This window comes from Eubalaena glacialis, chromosome 2 (assembly GCF_028564815.1).
Source record: "Eubalaena glacialis isolate mEubGla1 chromosome 2, mEubGla1.1.hap2.+ XY, whole genome shotgun sequence".
Taxonomy (NCBI): Eukaryota; Metazoa; Chordata; class Mammalia; order Artiodactyla; family Balaenidae; genus Eubalaena; species Eubalaena glacialis.
The window spans coordinates 170,212,790-170,238,956 of record NC_083717.1 but is presented as its reverse complement, the minus strand read 5'-3'; the positions used below and the strand labels follow the sequence as shown (position 1 = coordinate 170,238,956).

The window sequence follows — 26,167 nt, the reverse complement described above, 5'->3', positions numbered from 1 at the left end:
AGTACCAGTAAAATTTTATGACTGATACCTTTCTTGAGTACTCTAGTTCACATTGGTTTCTCCCACCTTTCAAGATTCATTCTTTCATTAAATGTTTATTTAGCATTTTCTATGTGCTTTAAGCATTGGTAACACTTTAGTCTACCTTCAAAAGATGTCCTCCCTCCACTTTTTATACCTATTGCTGTCACCCTAGTCCAAACCACAGTCATCTCTCCAGTGCTCTCTCTGCTTCTGTCTTTGACTCTCTTCTAAATGTATCACTCAGGGTGATCCTGTTGAAACATAGGAGGTCATGTCAGTCTTTTTTAAGAACTCTCCCAGAGGGCTTCCCTGGTGGCGCAGTGGTTAAGAATCTGCCTGCCAATGCAGGGGACACGGGTTCGAGCCCTGGTCTGGGAAGATCCCATATGCCGCGGAGCAACTAAGCCCGTGAGCCACAACTACTGAGTCTGTGCGTCTGGAGCCTGTGCTCCGCAACGGGAGAGGCCGCGACAGTGAGAGGCCCGCGCACCGCAATGAAGAGTGGCCCCTGCTCGCCACAGCTGGAGAAAGCCCTCGCACAGAAACGAAGACCCAAAACAGCCAAAAATAAATAAATTAATTAATTAAAAAAGAACTCTCCCAGAGGGCTTCTCCTGCTTCTTAAAGTCAGAGTCTTAACATGAAGACCTATGAGGCCCTTCTGATTTGGCCCTCTGGACTTCCCTGGTGGTGCAGTGGTTAAGAATCCGCCTACCAATGCAGGGGACACGGGTTCGAGCCCTGGTCCGGAAAGATCCCACATGCCGCGGAGCAACTAAGCCCGTGTGCCACAAATACTGAGCCTGTGCCCTGGAGCCCGTGACCCACAAGTACTGAGCCCACATGCCACAGCTGCTGGAGCCCACACGCCTAGAGCACATGCTCTGCAATAAGAGAAGCCACCAGAATGAGAAGCCAGCGCACCGCAAGGACGAGTAGCCCTCGCTCGCCACAACTAGAGGAAGACCGTGCAGCTACGAAGACCCAGCGCAGCCAAAAATAAATAAGTAAAATAAATAAATTTATGATTTGGCCCTCTGTCGACCTCCTCTGGTCCCACTCTTCCCCGCTTGGCTCGCTCAGCTCCAACCAGACTGGCTTACTTGGTCCTTGGAAATGCACGTGTGCTTTGCTTTTGGGTCTTGACGCTTTATGGAGGCAGTGCTTGAGCAGAATGAGCGCTTGAGTGAGGCGTTCATCTTTTTTGTTGTCTGTCCCCCATACTGGAATGTAAGCTCGTAGCAGGCAGGGGTTTTTGTGTCTTTTATTGGATGCAGTCTACCTAGGGCCTAGAGCAGGGTCTGGCACATAATGGGTGGGTGCTCAGGATAGATTTGTTTAATGTGTGCTTACCCAGCATGTAATATATTCTCCCCTTTCTGTGTAGTCTTCCTGGTGAGATTTTTGCCTTTGGTGTAATGGCTATCATACCACTTTTGTATCTCCTGTATCTCTAGCAAATGTATACCGAAATAAATGAAATCTTTATTATTTAATTATTTTTATGTACAGGATTTCTGGTTTTTTAAAAAATAGTTTTATGTCTTAAAGTTAGGCTGCCCTGAGGCTTAAAAAATGCTAGTAGCCCCCAAATTCAGCTTCTTTAATGTTTAAGTTTCTCTAAGAAATCCTGAAGCATATACACAACTGCTGTACATGCAGTTTTTTTTTAAACTCTTACTTGATAGAGTTACCAATATAAATTGGTCATCTTTGTCAAATATGAGCACTTTTGTTTTAATTGACAATATTGAATGTGATGAAAGAGTTCATCGTTTATATGGAGTAAGTAATAAGATGTGGAACAAATTTACATGTTCTGTTGAGTTTTATAGATGTGCATATTTTTTTTTATAAAAATAGGTAGCCGTTATAATAGGGATTCAAAATTCAGTTGGTTTCCACTGGGCTTCCCAAAATTTCAGAGATTACGGAATAATTCTTATTACTGTTGGTGTCAAATCTAAGTGTTCACTTGCCAACCCACTTCCCCTTTCTTGGAAGAAGTAAAAGTTATTTTTGGAACTCTGATTTCCTGACTAATTGGAGTCAGGAATCCCAGCAATTCCCCCTATTAAAGGATATGCAGATGTCCCATAGGTCTCCTAAAAGGCAGTCTTACAGTAGGCAGTCTGAACCAGATGTGTTAGTAATACTTGGTGCCACCCTTTTATCAGCCTCTCTCTCTTGACAAAGTATGTATAAGAAAAACTAATACTAAAACATCCTAGGAAAAAATAACTTTATGGGAATGAAAGTAGATGCACAGATGAAAAATAAATATTTTTTGGCCAGTATTGTCTGATTTGTGCATTCATTCATATGATTTTTAAAAAAATTTATTTATGTAATTATTTTTGGCTGCATTGAGTCTTCGTTGCTGCACATGGGCTTTCTCTAGTTGCGGTGAATGGGGGCTACTCTTTCTTGCGGTGCGCGGGCTTCTCACTGTGGTGGCTTCTCTTGTGGAGCACGGGCTCTAGGCACCTGGGCTTCAGTAGTTGCGGCACACGGGCTCAGTAATTGTGGCCCACGGGCTCTAGAGTGCAGGCTCAGTAGTTGTGGTGCACAGGCTTAGGTGCTCCATGGCATGTGGGATCTCCCCGGACCAGGGATCGAACCCGTGTCCCCTGCATTGGCAGGCAGATTCTTAACCACTGCGCCACCAGGGAAGTCCCCATATGATTTTTTTTTAAAAGGAAAGAAGGGAAGGGCCAATCCCTTTATGCTTCCATTTCCTGCCTCAGGGCAAGGGCTTTAACTCCAAAGTGCTGTTTTCATAACACTTCCCCTGTCTTACATATTCCTGGAACACCCAGCACTAAAAAGTTTGGGGTTTTTTTTAGATTTGTCTTAAACAACAAAGGCTAAGAGGAAAATGCTTGAGCCCACCCCTGTAATGTCTAGATGGTTCTGTTTTGGTTTTGTTTTTTAAGTAAAACGGTGATTATTAAATAGTAGTTAGATATACTTAAGATTATAAAATGAGAGATCAGACATTTAACCTCATTCCAGTTTTTTTTCCAGTTTATTTCCCAAGTAATTAAAATTTATTTTTATTTTTTTGAAGTATTGACATGGATACAGTAAAGTGCAGAAATCTTAGACATACAGTTTAGTGAATAATGCACACTTGTCTAATCACCACCCAGATCATGTTGTAGAACATTTTCAGTATCCCAGAAGGTTATCTTGTACCTCTTCCCAATTCATTCCTCCTTGCCAAAGATAACCATTATTTTGACTTCTATCACTATATATTAGTTTTGCCTATTCTTGAACTTCATGTAAATGGAATCTTACCTACAATACAGTACATACAATCACTCTTTTGAATTTAGTGTATTTTATTCATCATACGTCTTTGAGATTCATTCACATATTTTGGTGAAACAATAATTCATTTTCATTGCTGTCCAGTATCCCGTTGTTTGCATATATCACAGTTTTTTCATTCTGCTGACGGAAATTGGGTTATTTCCTGATTTGGGCTGTTATTAAGAGTGACATTCTTACCCATGCCATTTGGTACATAACTCTGTTGGGTATACGTACTTAGGAATGAAATTGCTGGGTCATAGAGTAGACATATCTTTAGGTTCAGCATATATTGCCATTTTTAACAAAGTACCAGTTTACAATCTCACTGGCAATGTATTGTTCCATATTTTTGCCAACACTTGTAACCTTTCAACTACTTTAAAAACACATTCCATTCCCAGTAGGGGAAATTAGAAATGGAAGTAGAAAAAAAGAGAAACATTATTTATTCTTACTCCAAATTAGGAACATATCATTTTATATTTAATGTGTTTATTCATTTCCTCCTTTTGCCCTATCTTCCCAACCGAACTCAGTATTTTGAGAATATTTACGTAATTCCACCCAAGACAAAAAATGTACAAAAATGAACAGGAAGAAGACCTAAATAAATGGCAGGATATCTGTGCTCATGGGTTGGAAGACTTAACTATTGTTAAGGTAGTGATACTCCTCAAGTATGTAGATTCAACAACATACCTATCAAAATCCCAGCTGCCTGTTTTTAGAAATAGGCAAGCTAATCCTAAAAATCATATGGAAAAGCAGGAGACCCAGAATACCCAAATAGTCTTGGGAAAAAAACAAAATTGAAGGACTCACATGTCTCAAAGCTGTAGTGACAAGACATTGTCATCCTGGCATAAGTATAGATATATAAACCGTGAAATATAACTGAGAATCCAGAAGTAAACTTTTCTATTTATGGTTAGTTGGTATTCAGGACAATTCATTGGGGAAAGAATAGTCTTTTTAAAAAAATGATTCTCGGACAACTGGATATCCACATGCAAAGGAATGATGTTGTACCCGTACCTCACACCATATACAAAAATAACTCAAAATGGATCAAAGGCCTAAATGTAAGAGCTAAATTTATAAAACTCTTATTTTTTTTTTTTTTTGGCCATGCTGCGCGGCATGCGGGATTTTAGTTCCCCGACCAGGGATCAAACTCGTGCCCCCTGAACTGGAAGCGCAGAGTCTTAACCACTGGACTGCCAGGGAAGTCCCTAAATTTATAAAACTCTTAGAAGAAAACATAGATGTAAAATTTTCAGGACTGTGGATTAGGCAGTGGTTTCTTAGTTATGACACCCAAGAGAACAAGCAACCAGAGAAAAAAGTAGATAAATTGGACTGAATCAAAATTAAAAGCTTTTGTTCTTTAAGGGACACTCCAGCAAGATAGTGAAAAGACAACCCTCAGAGTGGGAGGAAATTTTGCAAACCATATATCTAATAAGGGTCTAGTGTCCAGAGTGTATAAAGAACTTTTACAACTCAAACAACTCAATTTAAAAATGGGCGGTACTTCCCTGGTGGCGCAGTGGTTAAGAATCCGCCTGCCAATGCAGGGAACACGGGTTCGAGCCCTGGGCCAGGAAGATCCCACATGCCACGGAGCAGCTAAGCCCGTGTGCCACAACTACTGAGCTTGTGCTCTAGAGCCCGTGAGCCACATCTGCTGAAGCCAACCTGCCTAGAGCCCATGCTTTGCAACAAGAGAAGCCACCACAATGAGAAGCCCATGCACCGCAACGAAGAGTAGCCCCCACTCAGTGCAGCTAGAGGAAGCCCGTGTGCAGCAACGAAGACCCAACACTGCAATAAATAAATAAATAAATAAATAAATAAATAAATAAATAAATAAATAAATAAATAAATAAATAAATAAAAGCAATCGTTTAAAAAAATAATAAAATAAAATAAAAATGGGCAAAGAATTCGAATAGACACTTCTCCAAAGAAGATACACAAATGGCCAAAAAGCACAGAAGAGAAGATGGTCAACCTATTAGTCATTAAGAAAATGCAAATGAAAACCACAAAATCCCACTTTACACCCACTAGGATGACTAAAATAAAAAAGATAAACAATAACATTGTTGGTGAGGATCTAATAAAATGGAATACTCCCATATTACTGACAGGAATGTAAAATAACCCAGCCACTTTGGAAAACAGTTTCCAGTTCCTCAAAAAGTTAAATACATAGTTACCATATGACCCAGAAATTCTGTTGTTAGGTATATACCCAACAGAATTGAAAACGTATGTCCACATGACAACTTGCACACGAATGTTTATAGCAGCATTATCCATGATAGCCAAAAATCAAAACAACCCAAATGTGCATCAGCTCATGAATAGATAAACAAAATGTGGTATATTTGTACAATATTATTCGGCCATAAAAAAGAATGAAGTACTGATACATGCTACAATATGAATGAAACTTGAAAACGTTATGTTAGGTGAAAGAGGCCAGTACAAAAGGTCACACATTATATGATTCCATTTATATGAAATGTCCAGAATAGATAAAAACTACTGAATTGTACATTTTAGAAGGATGAATTTTAAAGGATGTGAATTATATCTCAATTAATAATAATAATTGAGGTGGAAAACTCCAAAGAGTAGAGGAACTGGGGAGTAAATTTTATTATATATAAGCTATATATGTAGTTTATAAATACAAGTAATTATATATATCTTATATATAAATATATAAATTATACATGCAATTATATATTTATGTAAGCTATAATAATTTGTAACAGTCCAGTTAATGAAATAGAAGTAAAATTCCAGAAAGGAATCCAAACATATATAAAGAAAGGGCCTACTGAATAGAGACCCTACTTAACCATAAGTATGTGTTACTTTTAATATACAGTTAATCAGTTAGCTTGTATTTTTATATTGGGTTTTCCTATGTGTGGTTTTGCACTCTAAATATATCAAATTGCCCCACGTTTATATCTTCCTCTAGAGTAAATGTGGTAATTGAATCTAAGGGACGTAAAAACATGCCCAAGGTCATATAGCTAATGCATCTCCAACTCAGGTTTAAGGATACAAGAGAAAAGAAATCCATGGTTCCTATAAAGAAATAACAGGACCAATAGGAGTTCTCAACCAACCAGCAACAGTGCTGCCTTCCTAAGTCACATTTGGAAAAGTCTAGGGGCATTTTTGATTGTCACAGACTGGGCTATGGAGAGATGCTATTGGCATTTATTGCCAAGAGGCCAGTGATTCTAAATGTTCTGCAGGGCACTGGACAGCCGTAACAACCAAGAATTGTTATGCCCCAAATGCCCCAAATGCCAATAGCAGTCTTATTGAGAAACATTGGCAATGGTTGACCAAAATTTTGTAGTATGCCCCCTTTTGGAAGATGGGGGATGACAGAAATCTTACAGTGGAAATTGGGAAGAAGAATGCAGGATGAAAGGAAGTCTCGGCACCATGTCTTTTCCTGAGAGCAGAGCCAGAGAATTAATTTATTTTTAATTTTTATTTTATATTGGAGTATAGCTGATTTACAATGTTGTGTTAGTTTCAGGTGTACAGCAAAGTGATTCAGTTATACATAGTGTTAGTGTTTCAAGTGTACAAGCTTTTAAGTTTATTTAGGTCCCATTTGTTTATTTTTGTTTTTATTTTCATTAGTCTAAGCGGTGGATCCAAAAAGATATTGCTGTGATTTATGTCCAAGAATGTTCTGCCTATGTTTTACTCTAAGAGTTTTATAGTATCTGATTTTACATTTATTTTAGGTGTTTAATCCATTTTAGTTTATTTTGTGTATGGTATTAGAGAATGTTCTAATTTCATTCTTTTACATGTAGCCGTCCAGTTTTCCCAGCACCACTTATTGAAGAGCTTGTCTTTTCTCCTTTCTTATAGATTAATTGACCATAGGTGCATGGGTTTATTTCTGGGCTTTCTATCCTGTTTCATTGATCTGTAAGTCTGTCTTTGTGCCAGTACCATACTGTTTTGATTGCTGTAGCTTATATAGTATAGTCTGAAGTCAGAGAGCCTGATTCCTCCAGGTCCACTTTCCTTTCTCAAGATTGCTTTGGCTATTCAGGGTCTTTTGTGTCTCCATACAAATTTTAAGATTTTTTTGTTCTAGATCTGCAAAAAGTGCCCTTGGTAGTTTGATAGTGGTTTCATTGAATCTGTAGATTGCCTTGGGTAGTATAGTCATTTTGACAGTATCGATTTTTCCAATCCAAGAACATGGTGTATCTTTCCATCTGTCTGTGTCATCTTCAATTTCTTTCATCAGTGTCTTACAGTTTTTGGAGTACAGGTCTTCTGCCTCCTTAGGTAGGTTTATTCCTAGGCGTTTTATTCCTAATATTTCCTTTTAGTCAGTTCTACTTAATATAGACGCCAAAGTGGATCAATGAGTAGTGGTTAAGACAACAGTCTGAAACCAGAAGAATCAGAGAGTTCAAATCCTGGTTCTTCCACTTGGAGTTACATAACCTCTTCGGGTGTTAGTTTCCTCAGCTGCAAAATAATTCTTAAAGTTGCCTCTGTTTCCAAAAGGGAGTGGTGAGAAAGTCTGCTAATAGTCTGTTCTTCTTCTCAGAAGTTACTGATGTGGTGTATGAAAGATGCTGTGGTTTTAAGTGTTGAGCGTGAAAGGAATTTGAATTATTCTTCTTAGCCCAGGTTTACTTGTCTCTTTTGAAAGTGTCATTGTGATTGCATCTGAGATTTTCTGCCATGCCAACTATTTACAGTTCTTGGAGCTGCTATAACGGCAGTAATTAAGGCACACCTAACTCCTCCTTTGCATAAGCCCAGAGTACTTCCAGCTGAGAAGGAGATGGAGCTGTTGTCCTAATATTGGATTTAGATATAGCACCACTAGTGCAAGAGAATGCCAAGTTCATTTAAATTAATATAAATCAACACGTTCATCCATTCACTTATGGAAGACTATAAAGTAGTATCTTATCAGGAAGTAAGGCTGGTTAGTAGTTGACTTGGTAATATTTAGAGATATAATAACTGAAGCTAAATATAATTTTCCCCTGATTAGAAATTGCTTTACCGGCAAAAGGAAAATGAAGAAGCATTTATTGAGCCTGGCACTGTGCTTACTATGTTACATAGTTTCTTTGCTTTAAAGGGAGTCAGTACTAGAAGCTTCCATAATTACTTTGGAAATAGCCTTTGAAAACATAGTTTGCATGTGATTTGAGTTACCTGATACTATAAAGACTTGTATAAGAAGTCTTCAAGATATAAGCTCCAGTTTTAGATATCAGTGGAGACACGTGTTTAACATAGGCAGAGTAAACACTGAGGATGTCTGAGTTTATTCTATTTTTTAAAGAAGATGCTTTTCAAGAGAAAAACCACAGGAGTGAAACATGTTCCTTTTCACTCTGCAGTATAGTCCAACCAAAGTAAAATATTAGAAAAAGTAACCTTCCAAATAGTAAAAATAAGACTTTGGACAGATGAGTAAACTGAAAGATTGATAGTTAAGTTCAATTCTTAGACATAAAGTATTAAAGAGATATTATGTGAAATATCCATAATGTAATGTCTTTGATAGTATAAATTAGAAGAAGGTGATGGGTAGTATTTTTCCATATTTTATCCTGCCTTATGTCCCATAACTCCTAATTAATGCTGAAAGCTAACTGAAACCATTCTTGGGGCTATCTATTCTGTTTTGGGGACCCTAAACTGAGAAAACCCGTATGTGCTTTGATATTATGACCTTTAAGAAGAAGCGGGGAGGGGGAAGAAGCTCTTCAGTTTCAAATTCTTCTAGCCCATTATGATTAATTGGAAAGTATAAGTCTGAGGAATAGCAGTAATTTTATTTTTCCCAGGAATGCAGATTATATCAGCATATCCAGGAAATCTAAGATTAGGAGCTGTGTAATGGAGTCTAATGTGAGTTAGGGGATCAACTCTGACTGAACATCATTCATATTTGTGTTCTTTATTTTGAAAGATTTCGGTTAACACTGGAAATGTTTTTTTTGAAGTTGCAGACTCAAACTCATTTTGCTGATTATAAGTTATATAAAAGCTCATCAGCTAAATTGAAAGTTATATTGCTATGTAGACAGGTGAGTACTTGCTATATTTTTTGAAGCCTGAGTTCTGAGTAGTTAGCACTAATGCCATTTAAGACAAAATGTCTGCTGCCTTTTGTATTTCTTGCTTTGTGCATAGATCTTATCTTTTTTTTCTTTTTAACTGGCCCTGAGACTTCAGAAAATTTTTATCTCATAGAACACCATCTGTTCTGATTAATAACTGTCTTGGAGGGCTTACAGAATTTTATTTGAGTAATAACGGAGTAGTTCCTTCAAACCCTAAGATTACAAGCCTGAGAACCCTGAGAAATCTGGATTAAGACTTGGTAAAAATATTTCTTTTGAGAATGTCTGGAATGCAGTTAGTACAACTGCAAAATCTGTTTAGCAGTGGTTAATAAGTATAACTGTCTATGTAATTCTGTATTGTAAAAGTGATTTAAAGTTATCAATATATAATGGTTATCAATACATAGATAATTGTGCTGTTCCTTCTACCTCCATCTTCCACCCTTTTTAGGCTTTCTATTTCCTTAAAAGAAATAATGATGCCATCATTATTTCTTAAAACTAATGATGCCATCACAACCTATTGATCCATCATATTCATTACTTCCCTCCTTAGCATAAAATTTATTACAAGAAGTTGAGGACTAAAAAATGACCAGTTAAAGTTACCTGCTACATTTTCTGGGACATTAACTACACATACGTGTTTACTTTTCTCTCTTTCATGCCAGGCTGTAGGTTCTAATTGAAGAGATTCTAAAAATGGCTTCATTCTAACAAATTGTATTAAGGAATTCCAAAAGGACAGCCAACACAGTAAGGTTCATTTGTGAACTTCAAGAGAATCAGTACAGAGGTTTTCTCTAAATTGCTTTTATGCTTTTTATGACCCTTGAAAGTAAAGATTTATGTTTGAAAAGTAGAGAAGAATGCTGACCTCTTATATTACCATCTGTGTTCTCTCTGAGGCAAGGATAAAGACCTTTTAAGAGTTAGTATCTTTTTTTTTTTTAAATAAATTTATTTATTTATTTATTTTTGGCTGAACTGGGTCTTCGTTGCTGTGCGTGGGCTTTCTCTAGTTGTGGCGAGTGGGGGCTCCTCTTCGTTTTGGCGTGCGGGCTTCTCATTGTGGTGGCTTCTCTTGTTGCGGAGCACGGGCTCTAGGCACTCAGGCTTCAGTAGTTGTGGCACGTGGGCTCAGTAGTTTTGGCTCACGGGCTCTAGAGCGCAGGCTCAGTAGTTGTGGTGCACGGGCTTAGTTGCTCCGCGGCATGTGGGATCTTCCCGGGCCAGGGCTCGAACCTGTGTCCCCTGCATTGGCAGGCAGATTCTTAACCACTGCGCCACCAGGGAAGCCCAGTATCTTTTTTTTTAACAAGGCTAACCTTTCTTTGTTTTTAAATTCGTGTTAGACCAGATACTTGCTGCAGCTCTGCAGTAAGAAAACTCTTTAGAACTGAGGTAGCAGGTTGGACTTAAGTACCATGCTTCTTGTATTAATATTAACTGGTATTTTATATGATATTTAATTCAAAATTGGTAACAGTGTTGTCTTTAAAATTCAGTGTCACCTCAGGAATAAGGGACAACCCCTTTCCCAATATGTATAACTGCAAAAGCTTACTGATTTGTAAGTAACTTAACTTGGCTGCTTTTCCTATTATTATCTTTGAAATTATTAGGTTGAATCAGAAGAAATCGCCTTTTTAAGGTCAAAAATAGTCAAATATTGGCAGTTTCATGGTTCAGCCTAGTAGTTTTGTTGGATAAACAGACCACTTAATTTCTGGGATTCACTATGACCACTATTTCTAATTTAGTTTGCTTCTTTCTCCAGCACTGGTCTTGATTCTTCCCCTCAGTCTTTATTCCCTACTCACCAGTGATGATTGCAGTTTGCTTTTCCAGATGAGTTTATTGGAAGAACTACTTTCCACTTGTCTCATACTTGCCCTGTGGCAAGTAGGCTCCTTCACCCATTCATCCCTATCCTATTCATTTGCTAGTAAGTGCCGTTTAAAAAGTAAAATACAGATATTGTTACCCAATAAAGGGTTAAACACTTTAAAGTTTGAAAAGTACGTAATTTCTTGCTGTGGTGTAGAAGAAAAAGCACTAAACGGGAGTCAGAACCTTGATCTTCCTCCTACTGAATGAAAGGCCTTAGAGAAAGTAGTTTAACATTTATGGGCCTGTTTCTTTGTGTATAAAGTATAAATACAGTTTACCTGTGAACAACAGAGGTTTAAACTGCCCGGGTCCACTTACATGTAGATATTTTTCAACAGTAAATGCTGCAGTACTATGTGGTCCCTGGTTGGTTGAATCTGCAGATTCAGAGAGACCTCAGCTATGGAGGACCGACTATAAATTATATGTGGATTAAGGGTCAACAAATTATATGTGGATTAAGGGTCAACATTCTTTTACCATATCCACCTAAAGCAGTTAGAATCAAATGAAACTGAGCTGTTAGTTGCTAATTATAGTAATTCTTCCCTTATTTGGGCATGACTAGGATGCTTAAATAAATATTTAGGAGAGAATTTTTTTTTTATTGAAGTATAGTTGATTTACAATATTGTGTTAGTTTCAGGAGTATAGCACAGTGATTCATTATTTTTGCAGATTATATTCCATTATAGGTTATTATAAGATAATGGGTATAATTCCCTGTGCTATACAGTAAATTCTTTTGCTTATCTATTTTATGTATAGTAGTTTATATCTGTTAATCCCATACTTTTAATTTGTCCCTCCCCCCTTCCCTCTCTCCTTTGGTAACCATAAGTTTGTTTTCTAAGTCTGTAAGTCTATTTCTGTTTTGTAGATAAGTTCATTTGTATCATTTTTTTAGATTCCACATATAAGTGATATCATATGATATTTGTCTTTCTCTGTCTGAACTTAGTATGATAATCTCTAGGTCCATCCATGGTGCTGCAAATGGCATTAGTTCTTTTTTCTAATGGCTGAGTAATATTCCACTGTGTGTGTGTGTGTACACACACACACACACCCGTGCACACACACATCTTTGTGCATTCATCTGTCGATGGACATTTAGGTTGCTTCCATGTCTTGGCTGTTGTAAATAGTGCTGTGAATACTGGGGTGCATGTATCTTTTAGAATTAGAGTTTTCGTCTTTTCCAGATATATGCCCATATAAGTGATACCATATAGTATTTGTCTTTCTCTGTCTGACTTATTTAACTAAGCGTAATATTCTGTAGGTCCATCCCTGTTGCTGCAAATGGCATTATTTCATTCTTTCTTATGGCTGAGTAATATTCCATTGCATATATATTCCATATCTTCTTAATCCAGTCATCTGTTGATGGAAACTTGGGTTGCTTTCATGTCTTGGCTACTGTAAATAGTGCTGCTGTGAACATTGGGGTGCATATATCTTTTAGAATTAGTGTTTTCTTTTTTTCCAGATATATACCCAGAGGTGGAATTAATTGCTGGATTATATGGTAGTTCTATTTTATCAATAGTTTTTTAAGGAACCTCCATACTATTTTCCATAGTGTCTGCACCAATTTACATTCCCACCAGCAGTGTACAAGGGTTCCTTTTATCCACATCCTCTATTTAGGAGAGAATTCTTTTTTTTTTTTTTTTTTTTTTTTTAATTTTTTGGCTGCACCACGTGACATGTGGGATCTTAGTTCTCTGACCAGGGATCAAACCTGTGCCCCCTGCATTGACAGCACAGAGTCTTAACCACTGGACTGCCAGGGAAGTCCCTCAGAGAGAATTCTTTTAAATCTGAACTTTATAACTGCCAAAATGAAAGTTGGTAATCTCAACTCTAATGTCCATTAACACATAAATGGGTAAACAAATTGTGGTATATCTTTGGTAAGGAATACTATTCAGCAATAATAAGGATATGTAAGTTGGGAATTTTAAATGCCTATTCTCAGTGTCTTCCAGTTTTGCCTATGAATGTTATTTTAGATGTATTTTCTTTTGGGACTCTTCTTGTCAAGGAACAGATGACAATGAATGGTGAGACTGAGATTTCCACTTCCTTTTGTTACAGAGAACTTGCTTAGAATGATATAATAGGTGGAAAAGGTAAGGTCTAAATCTCTTAGCATTTCTTCTTTTCCTTGATAATTTTTCTTGATAATCTTGGAATAAGAAAAAAATATTTTAACAAAAGGTAGTTGGTTTGTGATAAGAAAAAGGTAGCAAGTTGTAAAATAGTAAGTGGTACAGGAAAAATTAATGTACACGAAATTAGCAAATGTGTCACTCAGTTTCTAAAAATCTTTAATATCATTTATATACAATAAAATTCACCAATTTTAAGTGTGTAATTCCATGAGTTTTGACAAATGTATAGTCATGTAACCATACCATAACTGAAGTATAGAATGTTTTTGTCACCCCTGAAAAGTCCCTTCATACCGCTCTGCTGTCAGTCCTCTCTCCATTCCCTGGCAACCACTAATCTGTTTTCTATCATTGTAATTATGTCTTTTTAAGAATTTCCTATAAATGAATTCACAAGAGTATAGTCTTTTGTGTCTGACTTATTTCATTTAACGTAATCCTTTTGAGATTCATCATTTTTGCATGTATCAGTTGTTCCCTTTTTATGTATTTTCTTTCTCTCTTCATCATGTTTCTTCTACTTTTCTGAATGTATGGAGTATATTTATAATAGCATTTTTATATCCTTGTCTGCTAATATTCTGTCATTTCTGGTCTGTTTCTATTGATAGACCTTTCTCCTAGTTGGTGGGTCATATTTTCCTGTTTCTTTGAATGCCTAGAATTTTTTATTATACATCACACATTGTGAATTTTACATTACTAGGGGCTGCATTTTGTATTCATTTAGGTAATAATGTTGGACTTTGTTCTTGGAATCAATTGGATCCTTTTAAGACTTGCTTTTAAGGGGTGTTAGGGTGGGCCAGAGCAACTTTTAGTCTAGGGCTAATTTAGCTCCACTACTAGTGTGATTCTGAGGTCTTTCCATTTTGGTTGGTGAAAATAGAAGCTATTCCCAACTGTATGAGTGCTGGGAATTGTTCAGTCTGCTGCTTTCTGTTGAAGCTTTCTCCAGCCCCTCATAGTTTCTTCTCATACGTGTTCAGATCAGCACTTTGCCAAATGCTCTTCTGTAGACCCCCAAAGGTCTCTCTGTGCACCTTCCTCCTCTCCTGTTTTGTGCCCCGTAACTTCTAGCCACCTTAGCCTCCCCAACTCCAAAATCTGATGTCTTCGACTGACAAGACTAGGTCCCCACTCCTGGAGCAGCCCGGGACCTGTCTCCAGGTGGTATGGGGACAATCCAGAGACTCACTTCTGTTTTCCTTTCTCTCCAGCAGCACAGTCCTCCACTGCCTGGGGCCCAATGTCTGAAAACCATTTTGTAATATACTCTGTCCAGCTTTCTGTTGTTTACAAGCAGGAAAGAAAATCCGGTTCCTGGTACTCTTTCAGGGCTGGAAGTGGAAGTCTCTTATTCTAAATGTAGAGTAAGCATGTGTTGGTATTTCTAGGGGAAAATTAGAGTACGTGGCTCATCAATTGTCAACATAAACTTAACATACTTTAATGTCTGCTTTAATATGTGTAAGATGTATGTCATAACTTAAGTGATGTTCTTCAGTGTTCACACTAAACTAATCTAATTAGGCTTGTATGTGCTTCTCCGGTCAACTTGAAATTATTTACATAAAGAATATTAATTTGGGGTTATTTGTAGCAAACTTATCTAGAGTAGTTTCCCATCAATGACGGATACGTTAGTGTTTTGATTCTAAGGACATTTGTTAGTCACCTGTATTTGCAATTGATTAACTTACCTTTGAGCTGTATGGTTGTATTTTTTAAAATATGAATTTGCTGGCTTTCTAATATATGTGAAAATGACTGCAGCCTTTTCTTATTTGTGAGTATTTGTGATTTAGAAAACCATAAAACAGTTCTTAGCCCTTTGCAAGCTGATCTTTTGAATTTATATCTTGCTCTCTGTAACAGAACGATTGTTTTTGGACATCTGTTCATAGACTGACCTACCATAAAGTCAAAACCAGGCCATATATTTAGTCAATCAGCAGTTAGAGAAATGTGTGTCTTAATCCATTTGTGTTTTAGGGAAGATGAACAAAGTAGGATTAAAAATATGATTTTTACATTATTATATGTGTATGCTATTGTTGTCTGGTAGAAGTTTTAGGGAAATGGTAACATAAACTCATACTCTTAAGAGGAAAATGTGGGGCTTTGAATGGTTCTGTCTCTGGTCTTCTAGTCAGCTGTGCCACTCATTATTGTGTAACTGTAGGCCAGTCACAACCTTTGTGAGTCTCCTAATATATAAAATGAAAATGATAATAATTATCCAACCTACTGTAAAGGGGTGGTAGAGTGTTAAATGAGGTAGTATCAATGAAAATGTTTGAAGATGCTAATGTGCCATGGAAATACTGGTCATTAAACTTTATTTTGTACATTACTATAAAATCTGCTGTCAACACCTACTGTGACAGAATACAAACGCAAGATATATTTGTTTCTACTTATATTCCATACAGTTTACTGTGCAAAAATATTTTATATGGGAAAGGAAGAAACAAAACATAGAATTGATTGATAGACTAGAGATGGAGGAGATTGCTGTCTTTTTCCACTTCTTCATTCTTCGTATTATTTTGTTTCCCTCCCCATGATTTTCCAGGCAAAGAGTGTATACAGCAGTTAGCTGAAAACGTCAGATATTTCAGGAGACGTCTGAAAAATATGGGCTTCATCATCTATGGAAATGAAGATTCTCCAGTGGTGCCTCTGATGCTCTACATGCCAGCCAAAATTGGGTACCTTTTTGCAGATTACAGATTGCCCTCTTATTAGACTTAAGGTTTACCATGATGTGAGACCAGGCTTATATATTTTGTTAGGTAAAATTGTCTTGGCCTCATTATGTTAACCTTCGTTTGCTAGGTCTGCCGTAGATTAAACAAGTGGATTCTAATTTGTAAAATATGTTAACTTGTTAGTCTTTCCTTAAACAAACATTTGAGTTTAATGCACTCTTCTGGGGGATTGAGATAGATCAGTGAACAAAACACAGAAAAATCCATGTCCTTGTGGAGTTTATGCTCTACTGGGGCAAGAGTCAGACAAACGTAATAAATAAGGAAATTATGTAATATGCCAGAAGGTGTTAAGGGCTATAGGAAAAAATAGAGCAGGATATGGGGTTTGAGAGTGCACTGTGGGTGGGCAGATTACAGTATTAAATGGGGTGGTCACCCTGGAGAGCCTCAGTGGTAAGGGAAGATGACATCTGAGCTTGAACTAGCTGAGCAAGTTAGCCACTTGAAGCAAGAAGCTTCTGTGCAAAGGCCACAATGCAGGAACATACTTAGCTGATGGAAGACTAGCAGGAGGTGAGTGGAGCTGAAGTGCAGTGCCCAAGGGGGAACAGTGAGCCATGAGGTCAGCCGTGTTATTGCACAGTTACCAGATGTGCACTTTACACCAGCCTCTCTGGCTTGTGCAAGGCGTATATAATGGAAATCTTTGCCCTGGAATAGCTTTCAGTGTATTTGAGAAGTACAGATGTATAACGAAACCAAAATATATTTGAAAAGCAGATATGAAGTGGGCAAATCTAATTATTTGCAAAATAATTATGTGCAAAATTGCACCAGAGATATAAAATAAAGGAGTCAGACTTCCCTGGTGGCGCAGTGGTTAAGAATCTGCCTGCCAATGCAGGGGACACGGGTTTGAGCCCTGGTCCAGGAATATCCCACATGCCGCGGAGCAACTAAGCCCGTGCGCCACAACTACTGAGCCTGAGCTCTAGAGCCCGTGAGCCACAACTGCTGAGCCCGTGTGCCACAACTACTGAAGCCCACGCACCTAGAGCCTGTGCTCCACAACAAGAGAAGCCACCCCAGTGAGAAGCCCGCGCACCGCAACGAAGAGTAGCGCCCGCTTGCCGCAACTAGAGAAAGCCCGTGCGCAGCAACAAAGACCCAACACAGCCAAAAATAAATAAATAAATAAATAAATAAATTTATTTATTTAAAAAATAAAATAAAGGAGTCATCTGCTTAGTATAGTTTCAGTAAAAAAGGCACATCTTTTCAGATTTGTGAGTTTTGACTGGATTGTAAATATAAAATTGAGTAAGGATCATTTCTCAGGTTTAATGGAACTCATTAAAGGAGCAAATATTTTTATTCATCTTTGAATCCCCAGTGCCCACCACAGCCCCTCGCACTCAGTAAATGTTGATTAAAGTGAATATAGGAGGGAAAATTAAATCAGGGAACTTGGAAGTATGGTGATTCCAAAGTTAGTGAAGGGGGGATATTGGGAAAGGGTGCTCATTGAGAGAAAAAGAGGAGTTTAGTTTCCAGTAGGAAGTCATATGGGCAATTGGCATTATGGCCTTCAGAGGAGATGGAGGAAATGATGGAATCCTACACCAAAGCAGAGGTTTCCATTCTTTAAATGGAATTATCTTCATAAATAAACTCAAAAAGTTACCTGTTCTGGAGGATTGACTTAGTCTAGAACCCTTTCTTTAGAGAGGACTGTGTCTAATTTATTCTATACAGGTGAAACTGACTTTGTACATTATAATTAAGATTTAGAGAGAGTAAGGCAGAATTGGAATAAAGCACTAGACAGTTCGGGAGCCTGTGCTAAAGATGCAGGACTTGGCCTGACACAAAGGAAATACATTGAAGAGGATGTACTGTTACTAGGAGTGGGGAAAGCTGGTGCTATTACTAAAGTGAGTGGAATTTTTTTATTCTCAAACAAATGCTTTAAACAGCTAAGGGAAAAGTCAAAAAGGAATAAGGTAGGTCAACAAGAGAAAAGGACAAAGAATAACATAATTTAGTAAATAACAAAATTTACATGAAAGTTAGAATTGTGTTAATTAGGCAAGATACAGATGTAGAGTAAGGTCACATGCCACGAGTTTGGCTTGGGATGGGGGGTTAAACAAGAACTGTGTGGTCTGGGTGGTCATCTGAAGGCTGGGCATGAGCTGGCCTCACAAACACCAAAGGAAACCCTGAATTACAAAGGCAGCTCAACACTTAAGTCGATCCAAAAAATGCCTGGTCTGGAAGGCTAGTGCTTGGCCTTTCTGCCAGCAGAAAGATGTCCAGATCCTTTGCATCCTTAATCTTAAGAATTTTTTAAACTGCCAAGCCTAACATTTCAAGGACCAGGTTTTAAACTCAAGTTCATTTTGAAACCTCTGAACCACTGTTACATGTCAGTGACACCTTAAGGCTACAGTTGCAAATTACTTTAGGCAAGCCCTATTAAAAATTGGTCTGTGCCAACAATATTCTTTCACCTTTCTGAAGGAAACCATTTGGGAGAAGACCACTTTAGGATTGAATAAAAGAAGTCTTTGTAAACTGTCAATTTTAACTTTCATAGAAGTCAGAAGAAATTCCTAATAGAACTGTCTAGTGCCTGTATCACCCAAGAGTTTACATCATTCAGGCCTTTGTACTGTGTGCTTTATTATTCTTCCTGGTTTCTTTTCTTGTTTTCCCTCTGCAGCGCCTTTGGACGGGAGATGCTAAAGCGGAATATCGGTGTAGTTGTGGTAGGATTTCCTGCTACCCCAATCATTGAGTCCAGAGCCAGGTTTTGCCTGTCGGCAGCTCATACCAAAGAAATGCTTGATACTGTAAGTAGACACTTTCACTTTGATATAAATATACCTTATACTAAGAAGGCCTGTATATCAGATGAAATTAATCATCTGTTGGTCCTGATGTTCTTTGAGCACCTGAGATATTTACTGGTAAAGTAGAGGAGGGAGTGCACAATGCTGCTTAATACATTGCTATTTACAAAAAATTGCAAAACTGTTAGCATCACCCACCAGACCCTGCATGATCAGGGCTCTAGGGAATTTTCTGGCTTCATCTTGTTCCACTCTCTCTCTCATTATGATCTCTACAGCTCTACATTCTCTTTCTACTCTAGCCGTTTCTCCTCTGAGCTTTCTTGTGTGTTGTTCTGTCTGTGGCAGTTTCTCTCTTGACCTTTCTCTCCCCTTTGCCTGGCTGACTGCTACTCATTCTTAACATTTCCACTTAAAAGAAACTTGCTCAAGGGTTTTCCCAAACCCTCTTGGCTAGATATTTCTGGAAATCCTAAGACTCTCCCCTAGGAAATTCTTTACACCTGTTATTATTTAATGGCAATCTTTACCATTAGATAAATCTTTAGGAGGGACTAAGTCTATCTTTAGGAGGGACTAAGTCTATTTTTCTCATTCTGTATCCCCAGGACCTACCACAGTGCCAGGCACATAGTAGGAGCTCATAATTATTACTGAATATAATTATTTATGGTCTCTTAATATGTTCTCATCTCTTGATAGTCTCTTAATATGCTATTATTTCACACCTGAGACTTCAGACTTTTTTTTAGCATTTTTTTATTTAATTTTTTTTTTTAGAATTTCTAGTGTATTTTTCCCTTTTGAATTTTTTTTATCCTTCTGTTGGTTTATTTTGCTATTATTTTCTAACTTTTTGATTTGGATATGGATTTTCCAATGAACACCATGTCAGTGGAATCCCACATATTTTAGTAAAGCACACCTTCATATCAATATCAATATTTCTAATGTTTTTCTTATTTCTCTCTGAATTAGGATTGGCTTATTAATTTTTAAAAAATATTTATTTTATTTTTGGCCACGTTGGGTCTTAGTTGCGGCACGCAGGATCTTCGTTATGGCATGCGGGATCCTCCGCTGCGGTGCACAGGCTTCTCTCTAGTTGTGGCATCTGGGCTTAGTTGCCCCGCAGCATGTGGGATCTTAGTGCCCCGACCAGGGATCGAAGCTGCATCCATTATACTTTTAAATTCTAGTCCCTCTAATATGTATATTGGATAACATGATGACTTTAGATTTTATTTCCCTAATCACAAATGTTGTTGAACCTTTTTTTTTTAATGTGCTCAGTTGCCATCTGTGTATCTTCTGTGATAAAGTATCTGTACAAGTTTATGTCCAAGTTTCATTGTTTATCTTTTATTTTCATATTATCAAGTTTTCAGAGGTCTTTTAGACTATTATTCATATTCAGCATCATTTTTTGAAAAAAGGCTATCATTCCTCCATGTGTTTTCCTTAACAACTTTGTCAAAAATCAGTTGAATATATTGTGTAAATTCATTTCTGAAAAGTCTGTTCTGTTTCATTGATTTAGGTGTCTATCTTCTCACCAGTATCTTGATTATTTTTATTTTTTTAAAAATTTTTATTTTATATTGGAGTATAGTTGATTTACAATGTTGTGTTAGTTTCAAGTGTACAACAGTGATTCAGTTTATACATATACATATATCTATTCTTTTTCAGATTCTTTTCCCATATAGGTTATTACAGAGGAGTGAGTAGAGTTCCCTGAGCTATACAGTAGGTCCTTGTTATCTATTTTATATATAGTCGTGTGTATATGTCAATTCCAAACTCCTAATTTATCCCCCACCCCAACCTTTCCCCTTTGGTAACCATAAGTTCGTTCTCTAAGTCTGTGAGTCTATTTCTGTTTTGTAAATAAGTTCATTTGTATCATTTCTTTAGATTCCACATATAAATGTTATCATATGATATTTCTCTTTCTCTGTCTGACTTCACTTAGTATGATAATCACTAGGTCCATCCATGTTGCTGCAAATGGCATTATTTCATTCTTTTTTATGGCTGAGTGATATTCCATTGTATATATTACCACATCTTCTTTATCCATTCCTCTGTTGATGGACATTTAGGTTGTTTCCATGTCTTGGCTATTGTAAATAGTGCTGCTAGGAACATAGGGGTGCATGCATCTTTTTTAATTTTAGTTTTGTCTGGATATATACCCAGGAGTGGGACTGCTGGATCATATGGTAGTTCTAGTTTTAGTTTTCTGAGGAACCTCCATACTGTTTTCCACAGTGGCTGCACCAACTTACATTCCCACCAAGAGTGTAGGAGGGTTCCTTTTTCTCCACACCCTCTCTAGCATTTATTGTTTGTAGACTTTGTAGACTTTTTTTTTTTTGAAGTGTGTGCAGTGGTGAAGAGTACCATGATGTCTAGTCAAGTCTGGTCCACTGTCTTTTTTTTTTTGGCTGCATTGGGTCTTCATTGATGCACCCGGGCTTTCTCTAGTTGCGGTGAGCAGGGGCTACTCTTCGTTGCAGTGCGTGGGCTTCTCGTTGCGGTGGCTTCTCTCATTGTGGAGCACGGGCCCTAGGTGCATGTGCTTCAGTAGTTGTGGCACGCAGGCTCAGTAGTTGTGGCTCGCAGGCTCTAGAGCACAGGCTCAGTAGTTTTGGCGCATAGGCTTAGTTGCTCTGTGGCATGTGGGATCTTCCCAGACCAGGGCTCGAACCTGTGTCCTTTGCATTGGCAGGTGGATTCTTAACCACTGCACCTCCAAGGAAGCCCTGTTAGTAGACTTTTTGATGATGGCCATTCTGACCGGTGTGAGGTGATACCTCATTGTAGTTTTGATTTGCTTTTCTCTAATAATTAGTGATGTTAAGCATCTTTTCATGTGCTTTTTGGCGCTCTCTGTGTCTTCTTTGGGGAATTGTCTGTTTAGATCTTTGACCATTTTTGATTGCGTTGTTTGTTTTTGTGATATTGAGCTGCACGAGCCATTCGTGTATTTTGGAAATTAATCCCTTCTCGGTCGCACCACTTGCAAATATTTTCTCCCATTCTGTGGGCTGCCTCTTTGTTTGTTTATTTATTTATTTGGCTGCGTTGGGTCTTCATTGCTGCATGCAACCTTTCTCTAGTTGGCGGCGAGTGGGGTCTACTCTTCATTGCGGTGCATGGGCTTCTCATTGCGGTGGCTTCTCTTGTTGCAGTGCATGGGCTCTAGGCATGCGGGCTTCAGTAGTTGTAGCGCGTGGACTCAGTAGTTGCGGCACGTGGGCTCTAGGTCACACGGGCTTCAGTAGTTGTGGCACATGGGCTCAGTAGTTGTGGCTTTCAGGCTCTAGAGCACAGGCTCGGTAGTTGTGGTGCATGGGCTTAGTTGCTCCGCAGCATGTGGGATCTTCCCAGACCAGGGACCAAACCCGTGTCCCCTGCATTCGCAGGCGGATTCTTAACCACTGTGCCACCAGGGAAGTCCTGTCTCTTTGTTTGATTATGGTTTCCTTTGCTATGCAGAAGCTTTTAAGTTTAATTAGATCCCATTTGTTTATTTTTGTTTTTATTTTCATTATTCTAGGAGGTGGATCCAAAAAGATATTGCTGCGATTTATGTCAAAGAGTGTTCTGCCTATGTTTTCCTCTAAGAATTTTATAGTATCTGGTCTTACATTTAGGTCTTTAATCCATTTTGAGGGTTTTTTTGTATATGGTGTTAGAGAATGTTCTGATTTCATTCTTTTACATGTAACTGTCCAGTTTTCCCAGCACCACTTATTGAAGAGATTGTCTTTTCTCCATTGTATATTATTGCCTCCTTTGTTGTAGATTAATTGACCATAGGTGCGTGGGTTTATTTCTGGGCTTTCTGTCCTGTTCTGTTGATCTATAAGTCTGTCTTTGTGCCCATACCATGCTGTTTTGATTACTGTAGCTTTTATCGTATAGTCTGAAGTCAGTATAGCCTGATTCCTCCAGGTCCATTTTTCTGTCTCAAGATTGCTTTGGCTATTCAGAGTCTTTTATGTCTCCATACAAATTTTAAGATTTTTTGTTCTAGGTCTGCAAAAAATGCCCTTGGTGATTTGATAGGGATTGCATTGAATCTGTAGATTGCCTTGGGTAGTATAGTCATTTTGACAATATTGATTCTTCCAATCCAAGAACATGGTTTATCTTTCCATCTGTCTGTGTCATCTTTGATTTCTTTCATCAGCGTCACATAGTTTTCAGAGTACAGGTCTTCTGCCTCCTTAGGTAGGTTTATTCCTAGGTATTTTATTCTTTTTGATGTGACAGCAAATGGGATTGTTTCCTTAATTTCTCTTTCTGATCTTTTGGTGTTAGTGTATAGGAATGCAAGAGATTTCTGTGTATTAATTTTGTATCCTGCAACTTTACCAAATACATTGATGAGCTCTAGTAGTTTTCTGGTAACATCTTTAGGATTTTCTGTGTATAGTATCATGTCATCAGCAAACAGTGACAGTTTTACTTCTTTTCCAATTTGGATTCCTTTTATTTCGTTTTCTTCTCTGATTGCTGTGTCTAGGACTTCCAAACCTATGTTGAATAAAAGTGGCAAGAGTGGACATCATTGTCTTGTTACTGATCTTAGAGGAAATGCTTTCAACTTTTCACCATTGAGTATGATGTTAGCTGTGGGTTTGTCATATATGGGCTTTACTATGTTGAGGTAGGTTCCCTCTTCTTTTGGCTGCACTACGCAGCTTGTGGGATCTCAGTTCCCCAACCAGGGATCAAGCCCAGGCCACTACAGTGACAGCACTGAATCCTAACCACTAGGCCACCAGGCAACTCCCAGAAGTAGGCTCCCTCTATGCTCACTTTCTGGAGAGTTTTTATCATAAATGGCTGTTGAATTTTGTCAAAAGCTTTTTCTGCATCTACTGAGATGATCATATAGTTTTTATTCTTCAATTTGTTAATGTGGTGTATCACACTGATTGATTTGCGGACATGAAAAATTCTTGTATCCCTGGGATAAATCTCACTTGGTCATGGTGTATGATCCTTTTAATATATCATTGGATTCAGTTTGCTAGTATTTTGTTGAGGATTTTTGCTACCATGTTCATCAGTGTTACTGACCTGTAATTTTCTTCCATTGTGGTATCGTTGTGTGGTTTTGGTATCAGGGTGATAGTGGCCTTATAGAATGAGTTAGGGAGTGTTCCTTACTCTACAATTTTGGGGAATAGTTTCAGAAGGATAGGTGTTAACTCTTCTCTAAATGTTTGATAGAATTCACCTGCAAAGCCATCTGGTCCTGGACTTCTGTTTGTTGGGAGTTTTTATACACACACAGACACACACACACACACACACATATAAAGTATTTTTATTTTTATTTATTTATTTTTTGGCCGCGCTGCACGGTATGTGGGATCCTAGTTCCCCGACCAGGGATCGAACCCACACCCCCTGCATTGGAAGTGCGGAGGCTCAACACTGGACCACCGGAGAAGTCCCTGTTGGGAGTTTTTTAACCACAGTTTCAATTTCAGTACTTGTGATTGGTTGGTTCATATTTTCTGTTTCTTCCTGAATCAGTCTTGGGAGATTGTACCTTTCTAAGAATTTGTCCATTTCTTTTAGGTTGTCATTTTATTGGCATATAATTGCTTGTAGTAGTCTCTTACGGTCCTTTGTATTTCTGTGGTGTCAGTTGTAACTTCTCCCTTTTCATTTCTAATTTTATTGATTTGAGCCCTCTCCCTTTCTTCTTGATGAGTCTGTCTGAAGGTTTATCAATTTTGTTTATCTTTTCAAAGAACCAGCTTTTAGTTTCATTGATCTTTTCTATATTTTTTTTTAGTCTGTATTTCATTTATTTCTGCTCTGATCTTTATGATTTCTTTTCTTCTACTAACTTTGGGTTTTGTTTGTTCTTTCTCTAGTTGCTCTAGGTGTTAGGTTAGGTTGTTTCTCTGAGGTTTTTCTTATTTCCTGAGGTAAGCTTGTATTGCTGTAAAGTTCCCTCTTAGAACTGCTTTTGCTGTGTCCCATAGGTTTTGGATCATTGTGTTTTCATTTGTCTCTAGGTATTTTTTGATTTCCTCTTTGATTTCTTCAGTGATCCATTGCTTGTTTAGTAGCATATAGTTTAGCCTCCACTTGTTTGTGTTTTTTACAGTTTTTTTTTTTTTTTTTTTTTTTTTTTTTGTAATTGACTTCTAATCTCATAGCATTGTGGTCGGAAAAGATACTTTGATTTCAGTTTTCTTAAATTTACTGAGGCTTGCTTTGTGGTCCAGCATGTGATCTATCCTGGAGAAATGTTCCATGTGCACCTGAAAAGAATGTGTATTCTGCTGCTTTCAGATGGAATGCTCTATAAATATCAATTAAGGCCATCAAATACAATGTGTCATTTAAGGCCTGTGTTTCCTTATTGATTTTCCGTCTGGATGATCTGTTCATTGATGTAAGTGGGGTGTTAAAGTTCCCCCACTATTATCATGTTATTGTTGACTTCCCCTTTTATGGCTGTTAGCATTTGCCTTATATATTGGGGTGCTCCTATGTTGGGTGCATAGATATTTCTAATTGTTATATCTTCTTCTTTGATTGAGCCTTTGATTATTATGTAGTGTCCTTCCTTGTCTCTTGTAACATTCTTTATTTTAAAGTCTATTTTGTCTGATATGAGTATTGCTACTCCAGCTTTCTTTTGAATTCCATTTGTATGGAATACCTTTTTCCATCCCCTCACTTTCACTCTGTATACATTCCTAGATCTGAAGTGGGTCTCTTGTAGACAACATGTATACGAGTATTGTTTTTGTATCCATTCAGCCAGTCTGTGTCTTTTGGTTGGAACATTTAATCCATTTACATTTAAGGTAATTATCCATATGTATGTTTTTATTACCATTATGTTAATTGTTTTGGATTTGTTTTCATAGGTCTTTTTTCTTGCCTTCCTCTTCTGTTCTCTTGTTATTTGATGACTATCTTTAGTGTTGTGTTTGGATTCCTTTCTTTTTTGTTTGTGTGTACCTGTTGTAGGT

General features: G+C 37.8%; 1 protein-coding gene across 1 annotated transcript in view; it reads left to right on the top strand.

The window, feature by feature from the left end:
* Positions 1 to 26,167, top strand: part of SPTLC2 (serine palmitoyltransferase long chain base subunit 2) — a 119,953-nt gene that overhangs the window by 81,801 nt on the left and 11,985 nt on the right. The window contains exons 10-11 of the mRNA XM_061181139.1: positions 16,155 to 16,290; positions 19,019 to 19,148. Of these exons, the coding sequence (XP_061037122.1) occupies positions 16,155 to 16,290; positions 19,019 to 19,148 (266 nt within the window). The remainder of the gene's footprint in view (positions 1 to 16,154; positions 16,291 to 19,018; positions 19,149 to 26,167) is intronic.